The 20780-nt window shown below is 43.6% G+C and overlaps 1 protein-coding gene across 1 annotated transcript; it reads right to left on the bottom strand.

Moving 5' to 3' along the window:
- Positions 1–3941: 3941 nt before the first annotated feature.
- On the bottom strand, positions 3942–20266 carry LOC139346271 (oxysterol-binding protein-related protein 3-like). Its single transcript, XM_070985264.1, has 22 exons — positions 20183–20266; positions 14045–14150; positions 13428–13544; positions 12373–12426; positions 12170–12283; positions 11842–11994; positions 11649–11739; positions 11352–11455; positions 11057–11146; positions 10776–10935; positions 10503–10627; positions 10265–10396; positions 9998–10091; positions 9202–9437; positions 8365–8502; positions 7513–7576; positions 6986–7064; positions 6678–6822; positions 6056–6200; positions 5681–5807; positions 5395–5517; positions 3942–4731 (listed from the first exon to the last, which is right to left on the bottom strand). Exons 2-22 carry the CDS (start codon positions 14105–14107, stop codon positions 4635–4637), a joined length of 2451 nt encoding a protein of 816 aa, XP_070841365.1. The 5' UTR covers positions 14108–14150; positions 20183–20266; the 3' UTR covers positions 3942–4634.
- Positions 20267–20780: the final 514 nt, after the last annotated feature.

The raw sequence follows: 20780 nt of genomic DNA, 5'->3' as shown, positions 1-20780 counted from the left end.
ACTGCCCATGCAGCTGCGCCAGATGTGAGCATGATGCTGAAAAGTGGTACACGCTGAGCTGTCAAAAACGTGTTAAAATCACGTGACTTCTTAAAATAGGTGGAAATTCCCCTTACCTGAAAAGAGACATATTCTGTGTAAGTGTTGGTACCAGGACAGAACATGTGGGTATTCAGATTTAAAGTGAATGATGTAAGGACTGAGCTGTGTGTATGTGGGGGTGGGTGGGTGCATTTTGGTTTGTGACATGCTTGCCAGTGATGATAAGCAGTAACTTTGTAAAGGCTGACAGGGCGTTGTCACTCAGATGTACAGTGTTGGGAGCAGCAATCTAAAAGTAGTGTGTGAAAGTAATATATTACTTTTTGCAGCAACAAAGTAATGTAGCACATAGCTAAGATTTGCTAACAATATTACAAGATGCCATCTAATGCATTACCATTATAACACTAGCTCTCTGTAACATAATCCTCTCAATGATGCTTAATGCAAAGATTTCAATGTCATTCATCTGAAATACAGCTGGAATGAAGAAACAGCCACCTCACAAATGGTCAATACTATGTATAAACCAGCACCAACATAAACCACCATGCTCCGAACAGACACATTGTTAACACTGTTCGACAAACACTAATGTTTACCTTGCTCCAAAAGAGGTGTGTGTGTGTGTGTGTGTGTGTGTGTGTGTGTGTGTGTGTGTGTGTGTGTGTGTGTGTGTGTGCATGAGTGTCTTTTTAAGCAACAGAGTGAGGATATTTTTAGAAAGTGATGACATTTTCACTGGTTCTCACAACTTCAAAGGGCTGTTTGAGGGTTCAGGCTTAGTTTTAAGGTTACATCAGAATTAGCTTTAGGTTAGGGTTAGGCATTAAGTTGTGATGGTTAAAGTTAGGGTAAGGGGCTAGGGAATGCATTTGCCCAACTTTGTCACCCCTATGCATGCATGTGCCCGTGACAAAAACTTTTTTAGTTGGACTCCTGCAGCACAAAGCAGTTTTGAGGAAATCAAGCGACTTCTTGCGGCCAGCCCTGTGTTTACACTGTTTGATCCTATGCTATGCATTGCAATATCCACTGAAGTCACTGTGGACTAACTGCTGTTTTTGCAGTCCAGCCTGATGGCACAGAGAAAAGCCTTTTGCTTCCCGCATACTGGCTGTAACAGAGCGATAGTGCTCTGCTGTTGAAAGAGAAGCTCTTGCTTGTGTATAGGCTGCTGAGAAACGGAGAACATACTTACTGTCTGCACAGATCGCCAGGCAAAACACTGCCTAGCAAAACAGGAATCGGTCAGGCTGGAGAGCACGCTGGTACCGCTGGCCCGCTGTTTTAACTGTGATATCATCTACCATCCAGGTTCTGAGAACTATGTGGCTGATTGCCACCCACACCTCCCCTTGCCTGTCTCTACTGACTCCACTCTGGATGCAGAACCTACATTTGCAGTGCAAATTTCTGCTACCCTGACCTCTCTGCCAGTGGTTGACTCGACTCTGTCCTGAACCGGCAGCCTTACGCACACAAATTAAAAGCTGCTGGCCTGACATTATATCACTGAATGACACACTTGCACCATATGGCAAGATCAGAGATGAACTTTCACTTAACTGCATTCTTAGATGCTCAAGGCTTATTACTTGAGAGACACGAGAGACATCTAGTGGTGGCCAAAAATTGATTCACAAGTACAGTCTTCCATAGCTTCATGTGTCCACTGCCAGTCCAGCGATAAAACCATCACATGCTACTCCTCTCCCACTTTAATAATGTAAAGTAATGGTAACAACACATGTGAGCATTCACCCATTCACACACACTTTCTCACGCTGGTGGCCGGATGCCACCTGCTCACTGATGACACTTTGGGGGATTTTACACAAAGATACTTTGACGTGTACACTGTAGGGGCGAGGAGATCGAACCACCGACCTTCTTATAAATGGGAGACCTGCTCTACCTGAGCCACAGCCACCCCAAAAGTGTGCAGTCCAGTACAAGTGAGCAGTTAATCAGTCCTTCATAGCCATTTGCTGCTAAGTGTAGCTGCCAGCTGAGCTGAGCTAGTTAGCTCACTTAGCCCTGCAGCTAGTGGTTTGTCATGATAATCCAAAAACCTCCAAAGAATGAAAACCAAAAGAATGTGTGAACTGATCCTACACTTAGCTTTAGTCTGGTCGGACTTGTTTCAAAGTATGGACTGGACTGTCTCTCGCCGACTGAGCAAGCATGTTTGACTGTTTGTCTCAGAAATAATATGTGAGGGTTCAGATTTGAAGTGAAATTCTGAAAGGGCAATAGATTGTGTGTGTGTGAGTGGGTGGGTGTACAGTATTTTGTTTTGTGACATGCTTGTCAGTGGTGATAAGTAGTAACCTTGTAAAGGCTGACAGGGAGTTGTCGCTCAGATGTTGAGATAATGCTCCTCTGTCCCCGAGCTATGGATGCACCCACATGTACAAGCATTAGTAGTCATGGCAGGTTCAGACTCCTCCTCCTCCTCCTCCGCCTGTAACTGGATACTCAGGACCGTTTGGCCACAGGCAGCAGGGGTGGATGACGTACTAGGAGGGTTGACCATCCTTTTTGTGGCTTTGTCAGTGATAGCTTGAACAGGTTTACTGGCAAAGATGCAAATGCTTTTCCCCATATCTGAAAAACAGTCTTGTTTCAAATCCGTTAATGCGACACTTGATCATGGAGCACAATTAATCTTTTGTCAAAGCGATTGTTTCACACGCTTGAACACAGGAAGAAATTTTCTTCATTTTTATGAATGCAAAAAGTTGAGCAAAGGAACATGTGAGTTTAGAAAAGTGTGAACTTGTGGAGTCAGCACAGAATATGTGATCAAACTTTGTACCTACTCTGCTGCTCAGATCTCATTCAGGTTCTAGTTGCAAGTTCTGAATATTACCTTAAGATTTGTAGTTATCATAGTGTAGAGAATGGATGCAAATCAGAAAACAAGCAATGATTCTAAACTTTAATTTCTGATAAATCAATAATTGGCTTCAGCCCTAAATACAGTATGTGAGTCTGAATAAGTCCTCCTCTAAATTGCACTAAAAATCCATAAAGATCCGTTCCATGCTTGGGTTTGTTAAAAAGGCTGAATCAATAAAACTAGAATACCAGCAAAACACCAGGTATCAGACGCGTGGCTGCAACATGAATGAGTTCTGAGCAGTGCCAAGTGAACAGAAAAATGTAATATTGCACAAGATATTGCATGAAAGTAATGACAAAGACGCTGAAACGTAAAATCACACAGAAGTGTAAACAGTAGGTCTGTAAACACAGAGCTACATTAAACAACACTCGAGCTGAACAGTGTGACCGCAGTTGGAATGAAGGACCTGCGGTAGCTTCACTTCTTACAGAGTGGGTGCAGCAGTCTGCTGCTGAAGGTGCTGCTCAGGACCCCCACTGTCTGATGCCCAATCCCCAAATTCTTTGCAGTTTTACATTGAGAAACATTATTCTTAAACTGTTGCACTTTTTGTCAGCGCAGTCTGGGAGGCTCTTTTCATACCCAATCATGTGACTAACCAGTTGCCAGGTAACCTAATTCACTGTGAGATGTCCCACCAGCTGTTTTCTTTTAGCATTTCACAACTTTTCCAGTCTTTTGTTGTTTTCTGAGACGTGCTGCTGGCATCAAACTGCAAATGAGAATATACTTTTCAAATTTCTGTTTCAACATTTGATATGTCTCCTCTGTGCTATTTTCAATTAAATGTGGGGTTTCAAGGTTTTGCTAATAATGACATTCTGTTTCTATTTATGTTTGACAGTGTCCCAACGTTTTGGAAACAGGTTTGTGTGTGTGTGTGTGTGTGTGTGTGTGTGTGTGTGTGTGTGTGTGTGTGTGTGTGTGTGTGTGTGTGTGTGTGTGTGTGACACATACATATAAAATCTCAAAACAAAGACAGACGATTGAACTTTTTCCATCCAATGTGCAGTTTATTATCTTCTTTGAACATGGTGTATCATTGTGGTTTTCCTCATTGACAAACATTATCCTTGGTCCTATGACAGTCATAAGTAATTATAACAAGGCAGCAAAAAAGGCTGAAGGCTCTCTTTTATAATAACAACCTGTGATCAGCCAGCGATTTAAGGAATCAGTCGGTCTTCTGACTTCAGTCATGATGCTGACTGCATGGAGGAATCCTTGTGCAGGGTTTGACCTTTTGAACTTCCACCCAGATCCTTTTTTCTCCAGTTTAGTCCAAGTCACACTGACATCAAGATTTTTGAAAGTCTCTGAATACAAGTGTTTTTGCATAACTGCTACAACAGTTGACTGAGTGAGGCACTGCAATAAAAGGCACTGTCGTAAATGCTGAGAATGATGCACCAGGACATAATGATATGAATCTACAGTTATGATAATGAGAGGAGTCAATGTACCCTTAAGGAGAAACATAATAAACTAGAGAAACAACATCATCAAAAGTTCTATAGGCTCTGCTCAGTCCTGAAAGAGGACACAGGAAGTCCATTTAGGTTCAGGTTACCGTGACATGGAGCAATTCATGTTAACCAGGTCAGGACAACTGGAAGCTACGCTCAGTTCAGTTTTATACTTCCTCTAGGGGCTGTAGTGGAGAGTGGTTTGGTTAAAGAGGTCACCACAACACAGGGAAGTCCATTTTACTGAAGCCAGGGTCTCTGCGCAGCTCCCAGTATGTGTTGTTGCTCACCCATGTGTCATTGTTAGACTTCCTGCAGACAACAAAAATGAAATCTGGCTTTAGGATTGGTACATCATAATTACAGTAAGTGTTTCAAACGTGCATATTAAATTACCACATCAGTTTCTAGAATAATGTTGAATATCAAAATTAACTTGAACAAGTTAACTTGCTGGTTCTAGTTTCTTGAATATAAGTATTTGTTGCTTTTCTTTGTAATTTATGATAGTAAATGAAGAGTCTTTGGGTTTTGGACAAAAGAAGCAATTTGAAGTTGCTGCTTTCGGGCAATGAGCAATTTTCAAATAGTTTTATGTCAGAAAAGTTTCTCTTTGTATGATTCGTATAATTTGTTTTGGAAAGTAAGGGAAGATTGTATTTTGAAATTTTTGGGTATAACTAAAGGTTAATGATGAGTCAAGCATCCGGGGAGTGTAGAGTCACATGTTACTTCTCAAATGGACAGTGAAATAACAAACAAATGACTTATTTTGCAATGAGGAGCCCAACAGTTATCTTAACAACCCAGTCTGTTCATCACAAGCCTGCAGACTGCCACATTTATACCACATGGAAACACAGCGGCTGCTCTGGAGGTGATCTCTGACCACATGCAATAGACCAATTACATGGAAAAACACACGCAAACACTGTGTCTGGTTGCACACCAAGACATAAACACACAGCAGCATACTTGAAAAAGCGTGGCTGGTGTGTCATGTTGTTGTCCTGCAGCACTTTCCTCCTCTCCCTCTGGAGCTGCTCTATCCTCTGTTTCTGCTCCTCAGCTCCTTCTGTGTTCCCCTCCTCCAACAGCCTAGACCAAAAAAAAAAGACAAAAAGAGTGAATGGAGATAGGGACCAGTAGAAATTTGGTCCTAGAGCACCACTGCTGCTGCAAAAACAGGAAAACAAGAAGCAATTTAAGTTATTAACAATGAAGTTTCTAAAATGAGCAGGGATGATAACTGTGGACCAACCTCTGGTCCGGCCTTAAGCGTGTGTCTGTGGGGGGCAGCAGAGGTCTCAGGGTGGAGTCAAGCTCATTTAACTCCACCGCAAACTGGGTGAAGCCATAGTACTGGTCTTGGTCCGCTGGCATGGAGTCTATATAAACACACGAAGCAAAAGCTGTTAGAACAAGAGTTTAACACAATTCATCCATCTTTGCTCACCACATCTTGGTCTCTCTTACTCTCAGTGTGCATAAACTACAGGCTTATGAAGTGTGAAATTATCACTAATCTTATCACGATCAACCATGAGGAGCAGGTCATCATCGCTACTGGCTGAAAAAATCCATATGGTACATCCCTGACCTTCAGAACTGACATTTCCACGGACCAATCACTCACTTGCTCTCCAGATACACGTGGCAGAAGGTGGATCTCCTTGGAAAACTGACTCGTGCCATTTTCCAAAAATGGAGTGTACAACTTTTCCATTTGAATCTGTAACCACGCCCTCTATCTCGTTCACCGTAGAGCTCCATGATTTTGCCTTAAAATAAAAAAAGACCAAAAAAAAGAGGTAAATTGATTGCATGTGTTCACTCACGTGTGAGAAATACTGTTTGATTTTTGTCAACGTTTAAGAGGATTGGATTCACGTTGCATAATTGTCCATGTTCATGTTTGGAAAGTTCAGTTCCCACTTTTGTCCAGAAGATGGTGCTGTTTGCCTTAATGATCATATCATTCATCCTGCTGAAACTAAGCATGCAGAAAACTGCAGTAATACTGTCACGAAGGAACAATTTTCAAGGGTCTGCTCAGAGGATGACGAAGCTTAAATCAGGTGCTAAAAGCCGGGCGGTAACAAAAGTCTTGACCGAGGTTCATGTGAATGTGTTTTTCTACATTATTGAGCAATGAAAAACACTACCAACCCTCAAAATCAGTTGTGGAATAAAGATCTATTTTTGTCATTCACACACATTCACAACAAAGAGTGAGTTGGACATCTATGGTTCCTTACCTTGACAAATGTGATTTTACACTGGCAGGCGTCACTGTTGATATTTTTGATGGCCATCTCTCCGTAGTGTTCGATCCAGCGCTGGCCACTCAGGATGTTATGGATGCAGGACGTCACTTTATTCCATTCATAGTGATCCCCAAACCTGGAGAAATCACACACAAATACAGCTGATTAGTCAAAAAGTGCTTATTCTTACGGCCTATACAGCGCACAATGACGCTGACACCCATACTCAACATAGGAGAATGTAAACACTCATGCACATATGCAAACACACACCTGCACACAATACATAGAGGACTTACGCGGGTAGTGTGACATGGGTGGTTCCCATGGGAACGATTTCCATGGATTTGCCCCAGAATTTATTTTTCCATCGGACATCTAAAAGAAACAGATCGCAAAACAACAGCTGAGTGCTTGTGACGATGAAAAATGTCATATTATCTTAATTTAAATCTTCAAGGCTTCACTTTGAGCATTTTTACAAATCAGCTTCTTCATGAATGTGGGACAAGGCAACAATTTGCAGTTCCTCTGACTACCAATGACCAGATTTGAAAGAAATATGTGAGTTTACAAATGAGGTCACATTATAATTTGCATGGTAATGTTACAGTATATAGATATTGAGCACTTAACGATCATGCAGTGGAAAGTTACAGAGTGATTACCAAGGCCACAAGGCCAGTTTTCCCCATAAATACGACCTACAGCATGTAACAAACACTCAGAAATAAAGGTGTGGCGGCAGTGATGCAATGTACACATAAGCCCAGACAAACAGAGGAGAACTGGGACTTTTCCTCCAGACATGCTCCCTCCTGCTCACCTTGCCAAAAGGTAAAGTTCCTTGAATCAGAGTGACATGCTGACACAGGTGGATGGTGACTCACCTGGGAAATGGAGAGAATAGGCAGAAGATGAGATGTAGCCATTTTATCAAAAGCTTTACCACAGTAGACACTGTGGCCAAGGAAGTACGGGGCTTTTTCTTCTTTATTCAAGAGCGTGGTGTTTCAACTTGAGAGCACGACTGATTGATTTCACATACAGATTAATGCTTTCCCTCAAAACCCTGCCCACGCACTCAAATAGCCACTGCTTGCACTTTGGTTCGCTCTGCTTGGGTGGCAGGATGAACCGGGTTAAAGAGTAACCGCCGAAAGGGACACTCGAAGGGTGCAGACACACAGAATCCGGCGAGGACGCTTGAGGGAAAGTGTTACAAAATCTGAACGTGAAATCAATGAGTCATGCTCTCAAATTCAAAGATCACAACCTCTAAGACAGGAAAAAAACATCAAGAAGTCGTATCATGAATCAAAAGGTGGGAAAGGTGATTGCTATACTTTTTGCCAGCTATAAACCATTACCACATTTATTTAGAGAGATCAGTCTAATTACTGGAAACACAGACCACCACAGGGAGGAATGGCAGTGGTTTCACAGCTCTACACTGTTTGCTGTTAGGATGGATCGTGTGAGGAGGCCACTGACATGAGACAATCAAAACAACAATTAATTTGACGATTACATATCAGTGCTTAAACTTAACTTAATGGCATACAAATGGTGCAGCACCTTTCCTTTGCAAGAAAGCCCGTTGTGTTCAAAGTTCAAAGTGAAGGGAGTGTATTCCCATGCAATGAATCACGTGTGTTGTTAACCATCTGATCTCTACCTGTTCAGCTATAAACCTGAAGTTTTTGTCCGGTCTGTCACACTCGTACGTCTCTCCCAGGACAGGGTTAAAGGGTTTACTTCCTGCTCGATGGTAGGTGGATGCATATGCAGATATTGCAAATGTAGCGACATAGACCTGCACAAAAAAGATCAGAGAGGATGAGTTGCACTGCTTACATGTGTGTCCTCGATGTACTGCCATGTTTGTCTACATGAAGTAGTGAACATGACTGTGTGTACGTGTATGCATGTGGGACGCCACTCTGTGTTTCAGATTTTAACTGTGTTTAAATGGAACTATTGTAAGGATATATAAACTGTGTGTGGTGCAGGTAAATGTGTGTTTGTATAGGTATTAATTATTCATATATATATTAGTGCTGTGTGTTGTATATTCTACACTATGAGTGAGACTTGATGCATGACACTTTAGTGTCTATGCAGCTATTGTGTGTGTGCTTGACTATAACTGTGCATCAAATATTCTGGAAAAAAGGCTTTCAAACAGGCCCAGAAAGAAAAAAAGACAATTGAAAGCTGCTTCCTTGCAAAAATGAAATATTTATTCAAGCCTCTAACAGAAGCGCGCAGAGCTAAAGATGAACATCTGAGTAGCATTTACAAAGCTGCCTGAGGAAATGCTTGAAACACATTTCCTGCTTTGCTGCAGCGACTTTGATGTGCATGAGCTCATCACGGCACATCAGAAACATCAATAGATAGTTTCACTTTATAGAAGCATGCAACTTCAAATTATCTTTTTCTACTATCTAGTAAGTGCATGTGCCAATGCTCCTGTGAGACTATTCTGTGCATGTGTGGCGGTTCTTCTCACCATGCGCTGGTAAGGGTCGTGGGTCTGGTTGGCAGTGTCCAGCAGCTCACTGTACTCCAGCTCCTCACACAGCCTCTGCAGGGTGTTGAGTGGCTCATTGAGGTGGACCGGCATGGCCACCTTGGACAGGTCCTTGCCGATGTTGTTCCTCAGGATGTTCCACAGGCTAACGCTGCTGTTGGGACTGGGAGAGGGCAGCGTGGAGCGCCGACGAGCCAGGGTCACCACGCTGCTGACTAGAGGGGAGCAGTGTGGAGAGACGAGCGGTGAGACAAGAGGATATTTTAAAGAATAGTGACATGGGTGAACTGAAATGACAGAATTTTTTTAAGGAAAAAAAAAACCAAATATTCACACAAATATTGGCTTTTTCTGTTTGGTGCCACCTTGAGGCAAAGGTTTATGCAGTGAATATTACATGACGAAACATCACACTGAGCTTGTGAACATGTCTGGAAGTTGGCTGTGGTCATGTTCAGCACATTCTCCAAGCAAGTAACTCCAAGGATTTCAGACATTTATCATTTATTTGATGCTGAGACTTTCTGAAAAATACACAAAAGTACACAAAGGCTTAGTCAGAGCCACACTGAAGTGCACCAAGACGGACAAGCCCTGCTGCATTTTGACAGAATAAGGTCTCTTTGCAGCGTCTGTTGTTCTCTCTGTCGAGGGAGCTGATATGTCCACACACACACGCGCACGCACGCACGCACGCACGCACGCACGCACGCACGCACGCACGCACGCACGCACGCACGCACGCACGCGCACACTTTGCTACTGTATCATGTACCAGAGTTGTGTCTCTCGCTGCCTCCCTCATTGCTGTAGGTATCCATGGAGACGCTGTCACTGACATCACTGATGTACGAGTCATCGTCAGACACCTGGAGACAGAAAATCAATGGGAAAAGGTGAGCGAGTTACCGGAACATAGAGTCAAAGGACAAAAACGCACAAACCCAAAAGTCTTCAGTCATCAGAAAAGAAAAATAAGAAATGCACCCAGTGTGGAATTAGCTTAGTTAAAACCGACAAAAAAAAGTAGATCGTGTTTCACCTCATTCTCAGAGGAGGAAGAGGAGAGGAGGTACTCCTGAGCATCAAAAAACTCTGATATCGACTCTGGGATAGATGCTCTGCTCTCATTGGACGCCTGGTGGACCAAGGAGTGGGAGCTGCCTGCACATTCCTGGTGAGAATAAGAAGTCAATTGAGCAAACTGGACTGGTGGCGGTAGGTGGAGGACATTTGTGGTGTAATCATGCAGAACCATGATTTTTAAGTCGCACACTCACTGAGGCATAAACGGTCTTCAAGCCCATGACCTGCACTGGCTGTGGGGCCTGCAGGTCGATGGTGTGCCTCAGTCTGTCTCTTTCTGCTACCAGGGAACTAAAAGCTGATTTCAGCGTGCCGTGGACTGGAAAGAGGCAAATGCCAGAGACAGATAAAAGAGGGAGACAGCAGACACAGAGTTGTCATAGAAACTATTTTACCATATAGAAGCAAACACTTGCAAGAAAGCATCCTTTTCTATCCAACCAGAAGACACCAACACAGGCACTCACTGTTGTTTGCCAGCCTGCAGAAGTCCTCCTGTAGACGGGACACATCTGTAGGTGAGTCTGGGGATTCAGGACAGACCTCGTGGGTGTTTGACTCAGTGGTGGAGAGGTTGGGGTTGGAGGCGTGGAGACGGGGGGTTTGGGAGGAGATGCAGCTTGGAACCTGGTGGACAAAAACAGAGAAAGGTGAAGACCGGGATGCCATAACTTCATTCGCACTGTTGAGTGATAGTGAACACGTTTCTTAATAATTATCAGCAGAAAAAGAAAAGCTGCAAGTGTACCTGTAGTGTGGATTTGCTTTCTTTGCCATTATTTTTGGATCTCCATCGCCTTGGTCTCTTCTCTTTTTTGGGGATGTCACATGTAGACGCCTGTGGTACCATGAAAAAACGTGATGTTTAGAGAGTAGAAAAAAAAGTAATGTCTTCCTCAGTCTTACATTAATTCCATGAGTAAGATTATTATTTTCACTTCTTACTCCCTTTTCTCACAAAGTCAGCGAATGCATTTCATTGGATATTAGAACACCTCTGAATTTAGCATCATGGCTAACCTAATCTGTGTGCCTGTGCTCACCTGTAGTGCGCTAATGGCTGGGGCTGAGTATGTGCGGTGGAGCACCTCCATGCTCTTCAGCAGCAGGTTGAGTTCGAGCAGGTACGATTCACATTCCTCCAAGTCTGAGTGAAAGAGAGAATATTATTAGATGAAGCAGTAGAAGTTTGGGCGCATGCAGGCGGAGTGATGAAAGGTAAAAACATGAAAGATTCACTGCAGTGAGACGCATTTTAAGACACTGCTGACAAGGCAGCCTGACAAAGAAGCCACAAGACAATTGGTGAGCAGAGAGAAAGAGACAAAACAACAACTGACCTTTGCAGCACTTGTCCATGTCCCCGGAGGAATGGAGCCAAGAGCTGACCTTAGCCTGGTGGACTGACGCCTGCTTGGTAAGAGTAGTCCTCTGTTTTAAAGGGAGAGGCGGATGAGAGAGGATAACATACATCCCTAATGCATCAAACTGAAGGGAACAACAAAGTCATCTTTTCAAATGATTCCAGCTTACTTTTCTCAGGGAGTCATTGAGAGAGGGGGAGGATGAGGCGTGGGGGTGGAAGAGGTGCCTCTCGTGAGGATACATGGCAATCTCATTCTGCCGAAACACGCGGTGATGACGCAGCTTTGACACCCACTCCTCAAACAGCTCTGGAGACTTCACCTGGAGTGACATACAGTCAGATTACGGACAGGGACTCACAGAAAGCTGATGTGAACGTCTTTGTAGGACACAGAAACCACGTAGGTGTTGCGTACACGTATATCTCTGAGAGGTGGCACTGACTCAACAGAATTCAACAGAATAGGAGTTTGCTAAGTGGAGTATCAGGTGTTACCTTTAAGTGATAGATGTTATCCTCTGTGTCCAGGTCAATGCACATGGCTTTCTTCTTGACCGACATGACAGACAGGCCGACGTCAATGCAGCCGTGGAGCTTTCCCTTCTTCAGCTGTGAAGCGGAACACTTTGTTAGTGCATATCTGTATGTGCCTGAGTGCAAGAACGACCGACAGATGGCGCTCTTGAGGCAATACTTACATCAGTTCCACGCTTTGCATACTTCATGATGCCTTTCTCCAACACAAAGTATCTCTAAGTGGAAAGAAATCAAACACAGTTAGTCATTTATTCACCAGAATTACTCTTTTTTTCACCTCTTGCCACCCTTGAATAAAAGTTTACTGCACTCTTGGGTCATGCAACAGTTAAAAAGACACCAAAAAAAAAAGGATAGGCAGAGATTGTGCACCAATAATGCCATTTTCTTTTGACCCTGTCATTTAAATTTCACAACAGCAGCAATGAAGTGATCAGCATTATGGCTAATGAGCAGACACAGAAACAGCTTACAAGTGCACCTTGCTCGCTTAACCTTTCCCATAAAAAAGAATTTGCTGATTGCTGATAAAGCACCTTGACAGTACTTGGGGCCTCCTTTTCAGTTAAAACGCTGTATTAAAAGCAGCAATTCCATCATGTTGCAAGGCAGAACTTTCCAGGTATGCATGAGCACACTCGCAGAGACGAGGGGGAGGAAGATGAGTCAGGGTTACAGTATAATCAGATGGGAATAAAAAGAATGGAAAGACGGAAATATTGAGGACTATAATGGTGAAGAGGAGGAAATGTGGAAATAGCTTGAGGTATTAAAAGAAAGCAGGTCAGGACTCCAGTTAGACATTTAGGGAGGACTAGAAGTGCTGCTGGTTCAATCCTGGTATCATCAGAAAAGACATGAGAGCCAGCACCCATGAACATTGAGTTTAAAATGCTTAATTGTAGTGTTCCTTAACCAAGATGGATATGAGGCCTTTTTTCTAATCTCATCTATATTTATACAGTGCGAAGTATCAAAAAAGACGAGTCTGCTTTGCACCAGAATTTAAAAACATTACAAACAAAGCCTTTACAGTTCCAAAAATGAACAAACCCCCATGCTTGCTGTCTGACACCCCTTGTATTAAAAATCAATCGAATTCGGAGTCAAGACAGTCTTTGCTTGGCAGAAGAAAGGCGGCAGCAGGGTTCTAAAATAAGACGTGTTACAATGCTGTGGCTGTCTGGAGCTTTAAAAGGGCTGTCGAGGTGCTCACCTTATGCCACCCCTTCATGGGCCACTTCCTCCTCTTGAGAAGAAAGCCCTCCTGTCTGTCAGGCTCCTGCATGCTGGCAGGAACCCCCCTGAGCCCCTCCACAATCTCCCAACTGTCCTGGAGGGAGACACAGGAGCAAAACTGTAAGTTAGACAGACAAGTAATTATCTTTCCCTTGAAAAAGCACAAGTACAGCACAATCTAAACATCTAAACAGCATACACGTCATCATCATCTGCATCCGCTTCAGTACAAGTTATTGTAAAAACAGCCTAACTCTGCTTAAAAGATTTTCAGTGTTTAAAAGGGTCCAGTTCGCATTTCTAAGAAGGCTTAAATGTTTGGTCACAGAGAACATCCCTTACAAATTAAATCAGTTTCATCTGTTTGATACAGACCACACATGCACAAGCACACACACACATGCACAGTAATAATATGCTTCATAGCCTTCAGCATGCCATGGTGCATTTAAATTCAGCAAATCTGAGGTCAGTTCACGTTAACTGAGAAGAAAAACAAATGCTGAAATTCTAACAGTGGCTGCAAGTCCAAAAAAAACTCACATACTGTACATTAAAGGCACCACACACACACACACACACACACACACGAACCTGGTTACTGTCATGCTTCGAGGAGCCACTGCTGTCACTGTGAGTGGGCGACGGCGATGTCATCTTTTAGCGACCTGACTCCTTTCTGCCCACTGCGGTCTCGTTTCTGTGGAAACCCCAGCAACAGAGATCACAGCAGAGCCGCCAGAAGCATCGCTCTGACCTTTGAAGGCCACACCACAACAGTCCGCACTGCGGAGAAAGGTTAGCACGAACTGATGCCAGAGCAGCACAAAGGTTGCGCTTATTTTAAAGAGAACGGTAGCAGCACGCAGAGCCAGACGGAGAGGAATCACTTGCTCACTGTGAATGACTAACTGAACAGCCAGGATGTGAAATCCCCAAAGTGGCTTGGTTTTGCGGAAGCTAGACACAAATATCTCAGATGAAGACACATGAGAGGCCAATAATCCTTTATCATGAGCTCTCTCACACTCACACACACACAGGTCAGAGTTCGACTTCCACTGTGTCAGTTCAGATATGCTGTGACTGATGTCTGGCTTTGTGTGACCTGTTGAGATAAATTTGAGCTAAAAACAAACATGAGCTCATGAACACATGGCAGTAGCATACATATGCTCAAAGCCTCGCGGCATTGGGAAAACAGCAAAAAACAGCAAAAAAACGAGTTCGGGCAGCTACACCAAGCAGCTCATATGCGAAAACACTCAGCACTCTATCTCCATACTGCAAAACTGAGAGCTGGATCCTTGCAACTTGGGTACCACTGGGTACTTTCCACATATGTCACCTCTTCTACTTGCCCCAGCCTCCCGTTTCAGCATTTAGATGCATAGATTTGAGTGTGAATTTTGGATGTTTCTTTCAAATGTTGTGCATCTGAAGGCAAGGGGGAGGCTTGTGAGGTCAGGCACGGTCTATGTCAGTCTTGCTCAGATTAGTTCTACAACACTAAACTAGAAATGTGTTAGTTTTGCAATTAACTGTTAAAACCTCAACATTATTACTTGTGCATGTCACACTGTTCTAATCTTTCATAGCTCTGCTGTCCAAAGTTATATTTCCACACCAAACTGCAATAAAAAAGACAAAATTAGTTTGTTTTGCTTCACACATCTGAGGAGTTATGTTTCTACATAATTACACAGATGTACTGTGCATGCTCGTGGCTGTATGGGCTGAGCAGGAACGCCACATTCTCACTGCGATCCAACATTCATTCCTCTCCTCACCGCAAATGACATGCCCCAACCTGGCTGTGTGTGTTGCACCTCTGAGTTTTAATGCCACTCCCTTTGCACGCTGATCCTGTCAGAGACTAAACTCGGGTGTGTTTGCGAGGACACGTACTGTTCATGCGAGCAGGACACATCCCTGTCTGGTGGATTGACACAGTGAGAGAAAGCCTGTGTGCTTGGTGTGTGCTCACATGCAAATTTGTGTAAACTCCTGTGTTATGCTGCTAACTCTCCTCTGCAAACGGTGCGGTGGTTTGAATGTGTGTTTGTGTATTCTGTAGTTCCCCAGGGCCTCGCTTACAGTCAGTACCATGCCCAGGACATGAGTCATCGACAGGAAGGAATGTGCTCCGTGCTTCGATACCCCCGACACACCATAACACACAGCTAGCTACAGTCAACACTCAGCTAAAGGCCGACTGAAACACGCAGACATCCCACTTACTTCACAGGCCCTGGAGCACAGACTCAAAGGACAGACAACATATTTGAGCAAGCTTCAGATGATAAACTTGGGGAGCTTGAAATTAGCTCATCAAGCTGTTGTGTTTGCACTTATCAGGCTGGGACATGCCTGGCGTCTTCAGCTGCAGCTACAGCTTTAGATATACATCAAGTTCAGGGATTCATGACATAGAACTTCTGTTTATTTACATCTGTTTAAACTTTTAACAACAAAAGCTGCATGCAGCCATGAAAACATTATGTGCTGGCATGCAGTGCAGAAGCTCAGGGCCTCAGTGGTAAATTTCCAGCTCTGACTGAATTCTTGGAAGAACACAGTCATCACGATTATAAACAAAGTAAGCGGTGAGTAAGGACAGCGGCATCAAACACCACCTTACCTGACAGCCAGCCCTGCCTTGCATTCTTCAGCCTTTTTTCTTTCTCTCAACTCAGCAGCAAAGTTTGCAACAAAGCCCTTCCTTTGAGCAAAACCTCAGAAATTTGCCACGGCATCTGTGCTTGTTTCAAGTGTCGCTACCTCACGACACTTCCCCAGTTTTGTGATTTAAAAGTTTGTGCGAACGCTGTGTATTATCCAAGAGTACTACGTGCCACAGATGAACTGTGAAATCTGTAAATGAAGCTGGGAGATGTCAATCCCCGAACATCCCACTGACTGCCCTACTTACCTCGACTGAGTGATTACTGTAGTATTGTACACCACTGAGCCTCCTGCGCTGTAAGACTAGAAGTGCTGGGTTTTGCCTTCAGCCTTACGTAACGGGAGTCAATCATTAATGGCACAACACCTTGTAAATGATCTGTCAAGATGGAAAGGGCTCATTCTCGCAGCGAGGGCCAATGCCACAGAGTCACAAGGCCCAAATGAGGGAATGAAAGGTTTAAAGGTGAAGGATGTGACTACCTTGTGTGCGTTTCTTTCTGTTCTTCCTGTGTCAGCGCTTATGGGAAGCAGGAAGAGATTAAGTAGATGCAAATGAGAAATGTACTGGGTTTCTCTCTGAGTGTATGACAGCGGGTCTGCATGGGAGATCAAAAGGTAAGATTTTGCAGTCAGCACTGTACCTACAACTACCTCACAATGAGAACAGGTGTCTCCCCTCAGCTTCCTTCCAAGGTTTCCAGTAATTACTGTTTTTTATTGTTGTTCAAGTCCGACATACTTAAACCTCTCTGGTCATTACGTCTGTCTCTTTAACAAAAAGGTATCTCTGAAGGGATCTTTTCCACAACGTTGTCTGATGCTTCCACAGTGGTGTTAGTGGCAAAACCATGTACTTTCACTGGATGTGCTTTGATGGTGCGCAAATGCTCGGAGGAGATTACGCTGCAGTCCATTTGGCAGCTACCAATTGCAGCACTCTCACTCAATACAGGACCAATTTTAAAAAATTGGTGTCCCCTTTAGTCACCTAGACACAAAAACATGGGAAAATAGGCTCCAAAAACACATATTATTGTTTGTCCGGGACAAACCTGCGCTGATGAGATGGGGACTTCAGCCCAGTTTCTAGCACAGCAAATATACACAAGAAGGGGAATTAGACTTTTTATTCCTACTCGTCCCATTCCAGATTAGCCTCCTAAAATGGCCACCACACTAACAAGTGGTGTCCTCACAAAGCTCTCCATTGATAAGCTTTGTGCACAGGCAGAAATGCACTTTGAATTGTTCAGGAATGCTGCCTTTAGAGTCATCATTCAACAAAAACTCAAAGAACAACAATCCAACAAGTCATTAAATCCACCATTACATCCTCTTTGAGCTGAGCATGGCTACAGGCAACGCATATTGTGTATTTACAGGAAGCCCTGTGGCTTTCATAAAGCAAAGTGTCATCTGTTGATCACCAGTTTCCATGGCAGGATCTCAAGACAACGACGCTAAAGCCTGAGGAATTGTTAGGCTGGAGTTTCCAGTCCTGGCAGGACAAACACACAGACATTGACTTAGATAGCAGCCAGTCCATCTGCTTTCTGCCTATACACATTCTGGCAACAGCAGGGCTGCCATCAACCCAACAGTCCACATAGCTGTATATCTTCGCCATTACTGACTGACTAGGACTGCAAAAAGGTCCTCCAGATGGCCCATCTGTGACTCCACCTCCAATAAAGCATCAGAATCTTCCGGTAAAGCTTCTTCACAGAATTATCGAGTTAAAGCTGTGCATGATCCTCTGATTATCAAACTGAGAGCCGGCATGCAAGATGCTTTAGACAGACTCACATCCGGCAATATTACCTACTTCATACATCAACACCCAAATTTTCTAACATAAATAGAGAAATGGATGTGTGGCAGCACATGCTTTTGGATTGGTTAGTGGCAGCAGCACTTAGCTTACCTGACCTCTGACCTTGTGTCTGAGTGGTGTTAATGCAGATGCAAGGAGTTTTTAACTGGTTATAGAACAGTCTTAATTTAATACCAATGCCTCTATATGACTTGCATAAGCAAGACCATCCGCGACAATATTATGCCAGAGCTATTTCTATACTGTACTGTATTACTGCTCTTAACCACAGGGGCTGCCAAAATCAGCACAAAATGAAACTTCTTGCGCTTGCTTTCATCTTAAAATAATACAGTGTCTGTGTCTCCTGTATGCAGGCAAAGAAAGACTAATGTGGGCATCAGCGAGCGATCAAAGAGGTAAAAAAGTGGCCCCAATATGCCACACAGCAGTCAAGTTATTTTGGTGTGCACTGAGACAGAAAGAGAACAGGCTTGAGAACCAGCAGGCCCATAAACTCTTGACCAATGTATTTTTCAAAAGCTGCATCACAAAAGACGTCCTTCTGTCTCTTTCCTTCTGAGACAAGAGACACTTTGTGTTGCTGCTCAATCACAGGTTGCTATGGATACAAAGAAAAAAAGGCAAGAATATATTCATTTTGTTTGTTCTTTGTGGGAAATCTGAGGGCATAAAAACATGGGGCTATTAATAGGACCCTGCATCGTTACCAGCAGAAACATGATTTCACATGAGTCTCAGTGCCAAGCAGCCAGCTTGGCGGGAAGTAGGACACAACATCCTATAACCTTATAAAACCAGAAGAGATCACAGGAAGCCTATTCTCAGAGTGGCCACTTGGCGTATTAGTCAAGGCAGGAGTGCTCTGTATTTACCAGCTTTTAAGTGGGAGTTGTGTAAAGGAGAGAGTGACACAGAGATAACTCAGCGAGTCACGTCAGTGATGCTGGATGTTTACGCCCAGAAATGTTGCGGCAGGAATAAACATTTTGGCTTAAGTGACAGACTTGATTGATTCCTGCGGCGCAATCCTGCATTGGCTTGAGATCACGAGAGTGCAGTAGGACGAGTCTGCAACAGTGCCACCTGAACTCAGTTGGGATCCAGTCTCAGTCTTGCTCAAGGATGCTACAACAGGGCCAATACATGCCAATAAATAAAAATAAAAACCTACAGGGCTACATTTTTGTTTACACCAGCTTGTGCACTAGACTGGTAATGTGTGCCCACAGGCGATCTGTGAATGGCACATTGATAGCGATCATGACCATCACCACTCATCCATGAAATGATCCTGTTTGGACTAAGAGGTGCTAAGGCCAAGTATTGATTTACAGTTCAACAGAAGCCCGAAGTGAAAACGGCTCATGATCATTTCATGAATTAATGCAGTGAATGTAAAGCAGTATGTATTGATGTAAAACAGTGAGAAATGGCCATCACAAGTTCCCAGAAGCCAAAGTCACATCTTCAAATGTTTCGTTCAACCAATAACAGTCCATCACCCAAAGACATTTCACTGACTATGAGGAAAATTAGCAAAACGACAGTGGAAATTAATTTCTCTTAATAATAATTGATTCACCACTAGAGCTCCAATGGTGTGTGTCCACATAAAACACAGGCTAGATGAGAAGTACACTGTGAACAGACAGCAACTTTGAATGAATGTTTCCCATCAGATCAGATCAGACCAGCAACAGTCAGCCTCCATCCTCACTAAAATCTCACTATTTGGAAGAAAAACGGTTTGCTCATCCTGTGAATCAAGTCAGCAGAGCAACCAGCGCAGATCGCTCAAATTAAGGAGTCATTACTGAGGACAAACTCCGCGGGGAGAAACCACAGGTGTCCCGTTTGAATTCACAGCTCAGTTCCTGTTGCCAACAGCCAACACAATTCAAACTTGTCAGCGCAGATAAAACGTCCCATATATCCCATGTGGTCGTAACACACCCTCGATAAAATCCAAGCATCACCTCTGAGGTGGTTCACGGAAGCTTTCACACACCAGTTCAGCTCCAAATATCACGCGGAAGTCCATTAATAATTCTATCGAAAGAGATATTTCACTTCGACGGTCTGCCAAAAGACACGACAGGAGCTCTGTCAACTCTGCCGCTGAACTCAAACGGAAGCTATTCAACAACGGCAAAGAGACCGACATAGTTTTCCGTGAGTTATGAGTAGTAATAAAAGGAAATGCTTACGGTTCTGTGGCGAAAGCTACAGCATCCTAACGATAGAGAGACATTCCGCCTGGGCTTCAGGGCCACAGCTCCTCGTTTCAATGCGCGAGCTCCGTGGAGGAGGAGGGGCTCGCTCGGTGGGCTGGATTGGCTGACGCGTCATTGAGCCAATCGCAATGCAGGAAAAGGGAGAGGGGCGGGACAGGTGGGTTGGGCGGACACGTTTCTGGACGGGCCACAGAGTGACGTACACAAAAATGTCAGAGACAGAAAAAAATGCCGTCAAGGTGAGAGTTTAGCGTCAGAAACTGGAGTGTCAGGTGAACTCCAGCTGCTGAAATGAGGTTAAGTCATGTAAATAAATGGTTTAATGTTCAACTATGTGTTAATGTATCATTTTATGTTCCTTCTATAACCCTCACTCATATTTAGTATCAGTTAAGATCAAATTCACGTTTATTTTACATTTGCTTACCATCATTGTGCGTTTTGTCAAAGCTGACAGTATGACAGTTTGATTTCTACTCAGAAATTACAACTACCAAAGAGAACAAGGCTATTTTTTTTATAATGCCCGACCACAACACTTAAACACATCTTTTGAAGAACAAATAAATAG

Source organism: Chaetodon trifascialis, chromosome 17 (genome assembly GCF_039877785.1).
Source record: "Chaetodon trifascialis isolate fChaTrf1 chromosome 17, fChaTrf1.hap1, whole genome shotgun sequence".
NCBI classification, from domain to species: Eukaryota; Metazoa; Chordata; class Actinopteri; order Chaetodontiformes; family Chaetodontidae; genus Chaetodon; species Chaetodon trifascialis.
The sequence above is the reverse complement of the archived record's forward strand: the minus strand, read 5'-3'. Positions and strand labels throughout refer to the sequence as shown.

Bases quoted from the DNA above. Each gene is read 5' to 3' on its own strand.
- LOC139346271 (XM_070985264.1), bottom strand. From the start codon at position 14,107: ATGACATCGCCGTCGCCCACTCACAGTGACAGCAGTGGCTCCTCGAAG. The intron at 11,995-12,169 runs GTAACACCTGAT...ATGTCACTCCAG, and splicing joins ATAACATCTATCACTTAAAG to GTGAAGTCTCCAGAGCTGTT. The intron at 11,740-11,841 runs GTAAGCTGGAAT...CCTTTAAAACAG, and splicing joins TCAATGACTCCCTGAGAAAA to AGGACTACTCTTACCAAGCA.